The sequence below is a fragment of the Oncorhynchus nerka genome, linkage group LG22 (assembly GCF_034236695.1).
Source record: "Oncorhynchus nerka isolate Pitt River linkage group LG22, Oner_Uvic_2.0, whole genome shotgun sequence".
In the NCBI taxonomy this organism is placed as follows: domain Eukaryota; kingdom Metazoa; phylum Chordata; class Actinopteri; order Salmoniformes; family Salmonidae; genus Oncorhynchus; species Oncorhynchus nerka.
Window position 1 is genome coordinate 75,843,359 of NC_088417.1, and position 13,636 is coordinate 75,856,994.

At 40.6% G+C, this 13,636-nt stretch overlaps 2 protein-coding genes across 4 annotated transcripts in view; both read left to right on the top strand.

The window, feature by feature from the left end:
- nalf2 (NALCN channel auxiliary factor 2) overlaps positions 1-5,082 on the top strand; it is a 44,871-nt gene extending 39,789 nt beyond the window's left edge. Inside the window, exons 2-3 of the mRNA XM_029628082.2 lie at positions 1,686-1,857; positions 2,009-5,082. Coding sequence (XP_029483942.2) covers positions 1,686-1,857; positions 2,009-2,319 — 483 coding nt within the window. The 3' untranslated portion in view covers positions 2,320-5,082. The remainder of the gene's footprint in view (positions 1-1,685; positions 1,858-2,008) is intronic.
- A 5,783-nt stretch (positions 5,083-10,865) lies between these two features.
- The window catches only part of LOC115105747 (ectodysplasin-A-like), a 61,840-nt gene continuing 59,069 nt past the window's right edge, over positions 10,866-13,636 (top strand). For all 3 annotated transcript variants that reach the window (XM_029628083.2, XM_029628084.2, XM_029628085.2), the window contains exon 1: positions 10,866-11,303. In XM_029628083.2, the coding sequence (XP_029483943.1) occupies positions 11,004-11,303 (300 nt within the window). In that variant the 5' untranslated portion in view covers positions 10,866-11,003. The remainder of the gene's footprint in view (positions 11,304-13,636) is intronic.

The following is a 13,636-nucleotide window of genomic DNA, read 5'->3' on the forward strand; positions in this document are numbered from 1 at the left end:
AGTGGCCATCTTTGATTGCTGTGTGCAGTGAAGATAAATTGTCCCCAGTTCAACCGTATAAAATTGAGTCTTTGTACAGATTGCAGACATGGCATTGCAAGAAGAGGATGAAGGGCTTTTGAATTTAATCCCAGATTGAGATTGAATGAATCAGTGCTCGCTGGAGGCTCATTGATTACACCTCAAATCTATTTATCCCACCCGTCATTGGTTCCTTTCTCTGCCAGCTACTGTCAGTCACCATGCACTAGGGTTTATTATCATGTGCTTTTCAGTAGCTTTTAATGCTAAACATGTCAGAAACTAAAGTTGGAATATTATTGATGGTTTCTACCCTAAGAGGGAGAACGTAGGCCTACAGTAAAAAAAACATTGGTAAGAATGGATGAGATGCACCATTTATTGTTCTTATCCCCTCATCTCTCAAGTATTTTATTTCTTATTACAGGATTAGTATTGTTTTGCAATAGGTTGTACAAAAATGTTTGATAACATCTTATGTTACAGAGTCAACTTCTGTGGTTTGAACTTATTTATTCAGATGAGTTCAGTTCTGAGGCCCCTTGTTCTTGAGGATGTTGCTGAGTCCCTAGATGGTCTTTGTCATTCTCAAAACACAATTCCAGCATACCATCTGTCAGCAATATACTGCAGGTTAACGTGTATGGAAATGTAGTCAGGGAATTCCTCTCTCATATCTGTGTCTGTCAGGAGTTCGTAATTGAAATGTTAACCGAGGAAGCACGCAGAGGAAGACATACTGAACATTGGGCTAAGGTGTAATAGTGTGCAATGTAGTGTGTTTTAATTGTGCGAGAAAATAATTGAGTATCTGTTGAGTATCCCCCTTTAGCGATCTACCATGTTTATTCTTGGTGGAGCAGGTGACTTTAGTCCTTTAGATTAACCCCCATCTCCTTGGGTTGATGTGTCACTGGATAAGCGTAATCTAATCCTCTTGTGAATAGAGCAAAAGAGGGTTGTAGTGTTGTGTGTACTATACCGATGGGAGGTTGACCACATGATAAATATAATGACTGTGAAAGAGGCTCTGGCTCATCCTGCTGCCTTGACAGCAGTAGCCCTTGGCTCCACAGCAGAGCGGAGGTGAAGAAACTGCTGTGGTCCTCTGTCTACATCACTGCTGCCCTGCTTCCTGTGCATCTGTCTATGGCGAGCTGCTGCCAACTTGCTCATATTAACAGCTATATTTATCTCTCTTACTTTATTATACACAGGACCCGGTGAAGAGCTTTCTGAGTAGGTTGAAGATATGCCCTGGATCTCCTTTAGATACATAGTACTGTGCTCCAGTTTGCTGGCCCCATACAGTGCTTGTTACAGTGATTTTCAGTGTGCATTACCACATATGCTGACTCAGTTAGTTTCACTATATGGTTCTGTGGTTATAGCCTTGAGAGTAAACTGTTGATGAAGTGTATACTGGGTTGACTTGGTTTTGACAAGGTTTTCTTGCACTGTAGTCAGCCCAATTAGTATCATCTGTCCACTTATGGCCACCTCAGCAGAAGATAGTAGATGTTTGTAATAGCTGCTAATACTGTAGAAATGGTTTTAATGTCCATCCATTAGCCTCAATTACACCCATTATCACCTCAGGCACTGCTATGACAAAAACCCTGCTGTGTGTGAAAGCCTCCAGGCGCTGTGCTCTTTTCTTGCAGTCAGTCTACAAAGCCTGGTTATGCTCAGAATACTTCAACGCCACCCAGAGCCAGTGTCAACACAGGATTCCCTGCAAGCAATATTGTCTGGAGGTCCAGACCATGTGCCCCTTTGTGTTACCAGACAATGATGACTTGGTCTATGGAGGACAATCCAGTTTCATCTGTGCAGGTACAGTATGATTGGGGCCTTGAGTGACATTCTGTTGTTTGTGTTGCTATTTTTCGCTCACCTCCCATAATTTCACAGGGACTGTAACTTGTTTGTCATCTGATAAGATCATCTGGATCTTAAATCTGTTTCTTCTCTGTGTGTGATGCAGGGCTACTAGAAAACCATTTAACCAATGCAGACCCAGAGTGTTGTGACGTCAGATGGAGTGGCTGCGACCCCTCTGTGGGGGCGGCGTGTGCCCTGACCCAGCTTCCGGGGTCATCATCATGGCAGCGGCGCAGCTCCCCACCTGTGTCGGCTGCGTTGCGACTATGCAGCAGCAGACTCAGACTGTGTGTTCTGGTCCTCATCCTGCTGCACACTGTCGTCTCCTTTTCCACTGTCCAGAGCATTGGCGCTGTGGGCCTGGAGTCCATGGTACCCCTGCCCCTGGAGGAGAGCTCTGCCCGAGAGGAGTGACTGATGATGAACAAGAGTTTCTACTGTTCCTCCCCCGGCTTCCAGTCTACAGAGACTCCCTTCCTTCCCACTACCTGAGGAGTGAGGCGTTTATAACCCTCTCTCTCCATCCAGTCCCCTCTACAGGACATCAGGAATGAGGAGGTTATACACCACTCCAGGGAAGGCTACAGGTCGGTATACCTCTTCGCCCTCCACCACACTAGAGGAGTGGCGAAGCACGGGCCCTCCTCTCCCGCAACACAGAGGGATATGGAGGTAGATAAGGCTTCGGAACTGAGAGCCAGCCATATCTCACGTGTAAGGAGGACATGAGAGGGCATGGTGAAAGAGGCGGGTCTCCCATCATGCTGAAAGAGGTACTGAATGCTGTTTCTAAGAAGGGTTTGGGTACAAATGGCCTTTTTCACTTATCACCACTCTATTTAATACGTTGAGTGATGGTTTTGGGGAGTTACGTACGAGGTTGAGTTTGTGAATTGCACAATTGGGAAAGCGTGAGTTGCAGGCTTGTATGCTATTTTTGATTAGTTTTGTGTGTGTGTGTGTGTGTGCGTGCGTGCGTGCGTGCGTGCGTGCGTGCGTGCGTGAATGCAGTGAACAAGTCAGCAATTTAATTTATATGACCCAACACATGAAATCAGGTGATCATTACATCTTTCAAGCCAATAGTATACTCGCGAGAAATACTTTGTTTGGCTTACAGTAAATATAGTTATTATTATTCTCAGTAACACTACCCTCATTGTCATATACCAAGCAGAATAATTTCATGCAAATATTAGATTACAGATCCTAACCGAAGGTAAACCATGTTGTTTTTGATAGATGTCAGAGGTATACTATTAAAGCTGTGGAGGAACATGTGTCTATGCAAAGCTGATTGAAACCAGTGGAAACTCCCCCTGGGTGTCTAATCACTTACAGAAGGTAGATGATTGTGCCATGGAAGACTGTCTGGATTATAACTACACCAATCATTTCTTACTCATAAAACAGACAATTTACCACATATAACATATAACAAAGACCCAGAATGGCTAATTGGACCAGGAGGCCCTTAATCACGGCTAAATGTTTAAGAAAATATTTTCAAGATGCGAATGCGTCGCATCATCAAAAACAATTTCTGTCACAGTAGAGATTTAGGGCGTGTCTATGCCCTCAATGTGAAATAGAGTGATTATTTGGAAAGAACCAAAACGTTTATATATATATATATATTACTTCTAAATTCTAAATATCAGACATATGAAAAAGATCCACCTTGATTTTTTTCATAAAGGTCATCTGTTGGCACGGTATTGTTATTTGTAAAGAAGAGCTAGAGTATAACTATATAAATGGTTCTCATGTGTTTCTGATTTATCACATAAAATTATTCTGACCTCTCTCTTCCTGGCATAATCTGTGTATTATTAAAAATAAAATAAAAATTACATTTGGGCTTGTCTTTGGGAAGCTGAAATAAGATGTCTTCCAATGTGACAAATTGATTCACAAATACAAATATATTTGACACATTATTTGTATCTTACAAAGTCATTCTAAGCCAAAACTATTGTTTTAGAGTAATCCTGGGTTCACCTCCCAAACACATACTGTATGTGACCTTGGTCTACCACAACACAGGCATACTGTTTATGTCCTAACAAAGCTATTGTAACTATTTTACTATTGAAAAACTATATCATAGCAGAGGTTTTTACAGAGTATATGTATATGAATTGAACTTGGATTTGAAAATATGATATATAAAAGTATGACATTTATGAGATTCTTCATTTATCCTAAATAAAATATATAATATCACTGTAGCCTTTTAATGCCTACAATGAATTAGTAGGTGCTAATTTTATGTCAGTGTCTAACGAACTGCTACTTTCTTTAGTTTATATTGCTAAAAGATAGTTATTTTTCTTACGACTGACTGTGGTGTGTAACTGAATATCTAACAGACATTGTTGACATGCTGATTTATAAACTGGTTGAAGATACCAAACACTGTAAAAGAGACAACCATGTTGATAACTATACCTTGGGATTGAAAATCCTGCCTGCCTTGTATGACTAACGTGTGAAACATTGTCTGGTCTCCCTATTTCCAAAAAGGCCACTTGTACCCTTCATTCATATCAGTCATGGCTGTTGCTCATCCTGCTAGAATATGAAGGAATCGTACCTCTATCAGAGAAAGGAAAAGGGGATATACATCTACACTGGTGTCCTAAGCCTGTATTCTGTTAGGGAAATACTTCTTATGCCATTTTCTACACTGTGCTTCATTGTTTAGAACTTTTTGCACTAGTTCTAATAACATTTATTTTTCTCTGAGATTGTTTTGAAACTGTGCTAATTAATTCCGTTCTAAAAACAAATATTATCCCATATCTGTGTTTCTAGCTAACCTGTATATATGAAATCGGTTTTCTGTTTCTATTGTATTTTGGGCGGATCAGTGCCTGTTCACTGTTAAAGCCCAATAAAGTAATACAATTGTTCATCAACAGCCTCTCTTTTTGTGAGCAGTGCATTGTTATACAACCTGAACTTTAGATTAAAAGTGAGCATCACCCTCATCATCATGCAGAGAAATATATCAGTTGAAGGGTCACATAAATCATGTCATGTCCGTGTTACTCTGTTTTACCAGTAGAGGGAGCTGTTGTTAAGTGAGAAGTGTGAGAAAATCAGTATGCTGTAAATTTGTGAGAAAACTGCCTGCAGCACCATACTATTTCTGCATCAATGTCAGTGAGAAGGTTTTATACTGATTACTATTAAACAATATGATTTAACTTCCTGCTGTTATGTGATCAGTTAAATTCCTGGAACATCAACAAATAGACACCAACTACTGCACATTGGATTATCACAATCACATTTCAAATGTGATGTGTGACAGTGTGCCTTGATAAGCAAATTGCCTTAGAAAACAAAAAAGTCTACTCTGTGTAAGTATGCTCTTATTTTAGTTTCTCTTTGAACACTGGAGTGAGAAACCACATTAGCATGGTCAAGTGTTTCATAAATGGTACACCTTTTGAAATGATTTGAAATGATTTCCTTGTGAGTGGCCTATTCATGTCCTTGTGAATTATGCATATTATCTGCTGAGGTAGTCTCCAACATTATTTGGTGGTACTACAGTGTACAGTATATCCACTTTGACAGTACTTGTGTCTGATTGATTTTTGCAATAATGTTGTTATATTTCTCTTCAAACAGTGCAGGGCCTGGTCTCTCTAATACATCTGCTGTTCTGTTGACGCCTGTCAGATGTTGAGAAAAAATAATGGATCACAGCAAATCTTCACATCAGAAAAGGGCAGTTTCCCAGTTCTCTGTTGTATTGATGTTGAAATCTCATTCTGAACATTGGATCTCATAAAGCTCCTCTAAAAGCATGATCCATTCCCAATGCTGGAAAGTGATAAAAGACATATTTATATGAAGCTTGTTTTATTGCTCTTGGAATGGTGCTTCTACAGAAAGTCCTTTCTAAAGTGAATACTTTAAGGAACAGACATGGCCCATGAAAGATATAGGGACAGCCCCACTTGGTTCTGGGATGGAGACAAAGGATCCATGATTTAAGGTATGTTCCCCACAAACTGTTTCATTTTGTCAATGTATTACCTATGACCTTCCCACCCACCACTGCCATGTCTGTAGACATGTATCCCTATGTAGAAACATGAACATCATCTAGTTAATGCTGGAGATATTCTTGGGCGTACTTGAATAGAATGAATGTGGGTCAGTGATGGTTTTGCCTGTATTTACATATCACCACTGAATGTTAGTGGGTGATAGACAGGGGTTGTCTGGGATTCTATGTATGTTCATGTCTGTTCTGCTATGCATAAAAACAACAGTGCTGGAATCACTGCTTTACTCTTTTATGACAGTGATGGGCATTCCTTACCTTTGGGGGCCTTGGTGTCTGCAGGCTCCTGGGGTTGCCTACCAATCCACAACAGACCTAGACTTGGAAAACCAGATGGAGTCACTTACTGCCTATTGTGCTGAAACATTGGCAAAACAGAAACCAGGAGATCCTAAAGCTTTCCTGTAGCTTTCCAGGCTTACCAACAATATATCTATGGCCAGTGTTCATGTGTTGGTCAAATAAACTCAGAAGGTCAACACATAATGTTACCTTATGACCTGAGAGATTACATCAACGAGGAAGGATATACAGTGGGTGGGGGAAAGTATTTAGTCAGCCACCAATTGTGCAAGTTCTCCCACTTAAAAAGATGAGAGAGGCCTGTATTTTTCATCATAGGTACACTTCAACTATGACAGACAAAATGAGAAAAAAAAATCCAGAAAATCACATTGTAGGATTTTTAATTAATTTATTTGCAAATTATGGTGGAAAATAAGTATTTGGTCACCTACAAACAAGCAAGATTTCTGGCTCTCACAGACCTGTAACTTCTTCTTTAAGAGGCTCCTCTGTCCTCCACTCGTTACCTGTATTAATGGCACCTGTTTTGACTTGTTATCAGTATAAAAGACACCTGTCCACAACCTCAAACAATCACACTCCAAACTCCACTATGGCCAAGACCAAAGAGCTGTCAAAGGACACCAGAAACAAAATTGTAGACCTGCACCAGGCTGGGAAGACTGAATCTGAAATAGGTAAGCAGCTTGGTTTGAAGAAATCAACTGTGGGAGCAATTATTAGGAAATGGAAGACATACAAGACCACTGATAATCTCCCTCGATCTGGGGCTCCACGCAAGATCTCACCCCGTGGGGTCAAAATGATCACAAGATTGGTGAGCAAAAATCCCAGAACCACAGGGGGACCTAGTGAATGACCTGCAGAGCTGGGACCAAAGTAACAAAGCCTACCATCAGTAACACACTACGCCGCCAGGGACTCAAATCCTGCAGTGCCAGACGTGTCCCCCTGCTTAAGCCAGTACATGTCCAGGCCCATCTGAAGTTTGCTAGAGAGCATTTGGATGATCCAGAAGAAGATTGGGAGAATGTCATATGGTCAGATGAAACCAAAATATAACTTTTTGGTAAAAACTCAACTCGTCGTGTTTGGAGGACAAAGAATGCTGAGTTGCATCCAAAGAACACCATACAGTGCCTTGCGAAAGTATTCGGCCCCCTTGAAAAAATGTCAGTCTCTCGATGTGCAAAACTGATAGAGACATACCCCAAGCGACTTACAGCTGTAATCGCAGCAAAAGGTGGCGCTACAAAGTATTAACTTAAGGGGGCTGAATAATTTTGCACGCCCAATTTTTCAGTTTTTGATTTGTTAAAAAAGTTTTGAAATATCCAATAAATGTCGTTCCACTTCATGATTGTGTCCCACTTGTTGTTGATTCTTCACAAAAAAATACAGTTTTATATCTTTATGTTTGAAGCCTGAAATGTGGCAAAAGGTCGCAAAGTTCAAGGGGGCCGAATACTTTCGCAAGGCACTGTACCTACTGTGAAGCATGGGGGTGGAAACATCATGCTTTGGGGCTGTTTTTCTGCAAAGGGACCAGGATGACTGATGGGGCCATGTATCGTGAGATTTTGAGTGTAAACCTCCTTCTATCAGCAAGGACATTGAAGATGAAACGTGGCTGGGTCTTTCAGCATGACAATGATCCAAAACACACCGCCCGGGCAACGAAGGAGTGGCTTCGTAAGAAGCATTTCAAGGTCCTGGAGTGGCCTAGCCAGTCTCCAGATCTCAACCCCATAGAAAATCTTTGGAGGGAGTTGAAAGTCTGTGTTGCCCAGCAACAGCCCCAAAACATCACTGCTCTAGAGGAGATCTGCATGGAGGAATGGGCCAAAATACCAGCAACAGTGTGTGAAAACCTTGTGAAGACTTACAGAAAACGTTTGACCTCTGTCATTACCAACAAAGGTTATATAACAAAGTATTGAGATAAACTTTTGTTATTGACCAACTACTTATTTTCCACCATAATTTGCAAATAAATTCATTAAAAATCCTACAATGTGACTTTCTGGATTTTTTTTCTCATTTTGTCTGTCATAGTTGAAGTGTACCTATGATGAAAATTACAGGCCTCTCATCTTTTTAAGTGGGAGAACTTGCATAATTGGTGTCTGACTAAATACTTTTTTGCCACACTGTAGGTCACAGCCAATGTTTTAGACCATTACTGTGCATGTGAAGAGCTTGTGGTTGACTGTCCTTTTGAACACTGTCCTTTCCAGTGAGAGGCCAGAGGCTCTCAGGCACTCAAATAAGAAGTGACTAGTCCGACATCAACAGGCTAATGTTATTGGTAGTGTATGCAGCTATTCATCAAATCCTTCAAACAAACAACAACTAAAAAGGGATCCAGGTACTAGAGTACTGTATGCTGGAGGCGCTTATCATTGTGCCATTGTATTTGCTTTAATGCTTTTCACTGTGAAATCATCAGATGGATGAGGGGGTGGGGCTTAAGGGAGGCCCCATAATATACTACGTTGATCTTTTTAGTGGGCATGAGGAAATTATTACACTCTCCTGTTTTAATCATATTTTTCCAATTTATAGCCAAACACCGTTCATAATATTTGAAGTCTTGCAGCCAAGTGTTCTGTGACAGATGCCTAGACAGGAGTGAGCTGGGCAGCACCGCTCTCTCTCCCCATGCCAAGAGCTGACAGATCCTGCTGTTTCAAAGGGAGTCTAACACTTTGAGGATTACGGATAGCTCTGACATGGAAGGGGCTCAGCGCTGGAAAGTGGAATACCAGTCCCGGTTCAATCCCCCCCCCCCACCTCCACAGGCCCACTGAGATACTCCTGTGGACCTGAAAGTGTGACAGGCAGTAAGTGTGAGAGAGAGAGAGGGATTCATTAGACATGTTTTAAACAGCATATAATTATAACCAAACAGCTGTGAACAAAATGTCTGAGTTGACTTGAATGGGCGGATTTGGTAAAAAAAGAAACTCACACTGCACCGCATCTGTTTATAGTGGGTTTAAATGTGTAACTAAGGAAAATATGAATGTGTATTTGACACAAATGACAGTGTTTAGAAGAGGAAATGAATAGGGAGCCATCATGGTTTTCCATTGCCATTTTCACATGATGCATCATTGTCACTATATCCAACTGTATCCCACATGATCTCATTATGAGACATAAACAGTGCACTGTCACAGAACCAAAATGTATATCCCCATCCAATAGGGTGGTCTTAGTAGATGGATTAGGTCATAGATTCTCATGGCTGATGACAGGATGTGCTTCATGCGACAATGGGCACTGGGCATCAGTCATAGTGGAAAAATGGCTGAATTTGTTGGCAGACAACAGAACTTGATCATGCGTGTATGTTTATTCAAAGTTCTTTGACATGTGAATTTCACAATTCCTGTCCTTTTAACTGACAGGCTTGAGGGAATGAAAATATATTGCTCTACATATGTTACTATAACGCCATAATGACTTTTATATTAACACTTTAAAGATGTCAGCTCTATGTGCTTTCAGAAGGCCTCATGTGTCTTCAGCTGTTGATATTGTAATAATGTTGGGGGGCATGACCAGTGAGTAAGCAATGGAGCTGTGGGCATGCGCCCAGAAAAGAAATGTCACCAAAATCATTTACATAGCATGACTCCAAGGTTATTGATACCCCCAAATAGTGTTACAGCATAAGAACCATCATTTTGGTTGATGTTTCTCAGGGGACCCTAATTAGTGGCAGACATGTGAAATGTATAAAAGCATCCCTTACTCATTTTTAGGTGAAAGCTTTTGTCCAGAAGATCCCGGTTACTGTACATAGTGACACTTGTCATTTATGGTGCATGGCTAAGCATTCAGAATGTGTGTCTCTGAAATACACTTAGGTTATGTGTGGTCTCAGATAAACCAGAATATTGATCTCTAACAGGTTGCATTATATTCAAGACAGGTTACATTATATTCAATATTTGTATTTATTATGGATCCCCATTAACTGCTGCCAAGGCAGCAGTTACTCTTCCTGGGGTCCAGCAACATAAGACAGTTACATATAGTTTAAAATACTACATAACATTACATTTCATAACACCTTACCCAACACATTCAGTGTGTTCCTTCAGGCCACCACTCCACCACCACCACATATTTACAATACAACATCCATGTGCACGTGTGTAGATTGCTTGTCTTATCATGTGTGTGTCTGTCTGTCTCCGAAGCATGTAGAAAGATGTATGTTCTTCTATTTTGGCTGATCTAGCTACAGGACAAGGTCACCATTCATCATTAAAGTTTGATCTTCCAGTTTTTCAATGAGTTAGTACAATCCGGGATCCTTGGGACGTCCCTACCCTAAACCCTAACCTTAACCCCTATCTTTACCATAACCCTAACCTAAACCCTTGGCTTAACCATTTTACAATTCAACTTCAATGGGGTAGGGACGTCTCAAGGACCACGCATAGCAATGACCTTTTTTCCAACGGAGTGGCGTGTAATAGCCAATGAGAGACGGAGGGGCGGATCTAACAAACGGGATCACTTTATTTTACAGTATCAGTGTGTGGGTTACCGTACCGTCCCCCTGACTAGATGTGGATGGAGATAACTGTCACTGTGCTATCGTTTGAATATCAGTCAGCTCAGGTTAGGGACATAGCATCATAGACAAAAGCCGAGTATGCTGAAATAGCAACGACTGAAAGAGTATTTAGACATGGCACCCAAATCGCTGTCTGAAAAGTTAGCAAATTTAGAGGACAGTGACTTAAAAGAGTCTACCTGTATTTGCAGGAAACAGTGTAAGAACTGTAAAATCTTTCTGGGATTCTTCGTCTTATCCCTTTCATTGCATCTAGTTACGCTTTTCTGTTATTTGGACCTGAGATCCGAAGTGAAACGCGAGATTCTCCAGAAGAACAGAGAGGAGACACTGTCACCGGCCGCAACCGATATGAATGACCGATATTCTCCAGTATTCCAGCTGTTGGATATCAGCTACCCAGCTGATCTACAGGTAGGATAATTATCGCCTCTGTAATAGCTTAACACTAAACACATATTTACATGTTGTAAGAATGCATTGAAATACACATCAGGGACCAAAGTGCAGCCTTATAGACCAAATTATTTTATAGAGATTATGGATAATTTATTATGACAAATAACTGTATTTGTAAGTTCAATATGGACATCACTTTTGGTCTTTAAACATCTTTGTAAGACCTTGCATTTCAGTTGCTTATTCTCAATATTTAACCTAACTGATCAGATGAACAACTGGCCCCAGGGTGCGCATACATGGTTAGCCTACTGTTGATAAACGGTATGATGTCTAGAACGTGGGGGACCTCATGCAGAGATATTTTCCTACCAGGGTGTGCTTTGCATAAAGTGCCTGGAATGATCACATGGTTAACATATTTTTCACTTGTGGGATGTTGAAACAACTGCCAATGGCTATCGTGAATGTGTATGATGATTAGGCTATTGACTGTCGTCAGTTAGAACCTTTCATTCGTCCTTGATCAGACAGAATAGTATATTGGTCCATGGTTCTCAAATGAGAACTACTTAGGCTTTCTTTGATTATGATAGTCTCGTTGCAGGTTGGCAGTATGCTTATAGTAATACAAATCCTAATTTCACAGTCGTGGTGCCCAATTCTCTATTGTTACTTGAGATTGATAATGCTTAATAATACTTTTGGTGAAAGTACTTTTTCTAAAGTGGTTTGGCGAGGATTTGAAAATGAGTGTATGGTTTGAGTGACCTGGTGGTGCATGTTGAGACGAGCAGACACCTACGAGAATACTGCATGCCATCAGCATGTGGCACAGTAAGATTACACCCATCCCCTCCATGTATTAACAAGCCACTCACACATTTTACTGCATTGTTGGCATATTATAATCGCCTACAATTTCGTCACGAGGGCAGAAAACACCTGGGGCCATTAACGATGTTACTGGAATCAAATCATAAAAGGCGCCACAGTTCTCTTGTCAGCTATTCTTTTAGCCTGTGAATTGACATAATGGGACAGAGCTCCCACTTGTCTGAGGCTATAGTGTGTAAGATGCCAAACGTGCGTGGTTTGAAATATTATTTTACATGAGCATGGTAAGCCATGTGAAAAGTACTACTGCACAGAAACATATGGTAGGAAGACGACAGTCAGTGGATGCCTTTCAATTTCAGATCAATTAAATGACACATAACTTGACAATGTTAAGATCTGCAGCGTAGCCTAGTGGTTAGAGCGTTGGACTAGTAACCGGAAGGTTGCAAGTTCAAACACCCGAGCTGACCAGGTACAAATCTGTCGTTCTGCCCCTGAACAGGCAGTTAACCCACTGTTCCTAGGCCGTCATTGAAAATAAGAATTTGTTCTTAACTGACTTGCCTGGTTAAATAAAGGTAAAATTAAAAAATCCATCTGGCCCTCATCGACATTATAATCAGATGAGATGAAAAGTTGAATGATTTGGTTGTGATCATGTTGCTCTGATTTCTCCAGAATCCAAGTTGTTGTCTTTGACCTTGCTACCACCTGTGAAAGTACTACACAGTACTAGTGGTTGCAATTTTCTTTCTTTTTTAATCCCCTAGTAGACTTATCAAACAAATCCTTAGCTTTTAAGTTCAGTCACTATGTTTGTTGTAGGCCTATGGATGATTTGTTCATAGGGGTTTATATTGAGAAAAATACATAAAAAAGCACAAATGAGATTGTGAATGAACTATAGCTGGTATACGACCCCTTGCTTCGTCATTACAACTTCCCCAGGCATTGTGGCTTGCCTCCAGAGCTCAGTGTGAAATCTCTAACTAGCACAGTTAGCTCCAAACAAATATCCGGTTCCAACCCTCAACATCACTATTAAATCAGACTTTGTGCTCTGTTGCAGTATGAGATTTCTTACAGGATATTACCTTAAAAGCAACGTTGTGCAACGCAAGTAATTACATCCACTCAATTACTCAACTCCATTAAAATGGAACATTGTGGGAGAATGTACATATGGCAGTAGATGTTAATATAGATGCAGACATATATAAGAAGTGAGAGACCTTTTAGAGTTGATTTAGGCAACATATTTGGAATTACGTTTATGGATGTGTTTATTGTTTGCGTTTGTATTTGTCTGTATTGTCAATTGCATTGAGTCCTTATTACCATAGATTTAAGCAAAAACCTGAACCAAAGAACCATCCAGAGGGTATGTGGTCAGGGTTCAATCTGAGGGCTGTAGTTATAGAGGTTAGAGTTAGGGATGGGCCCTGTGTAATTTTACATAATCTATTGTAATACCCACCACTCAAGCTAATAAAACATAAGTAAACACA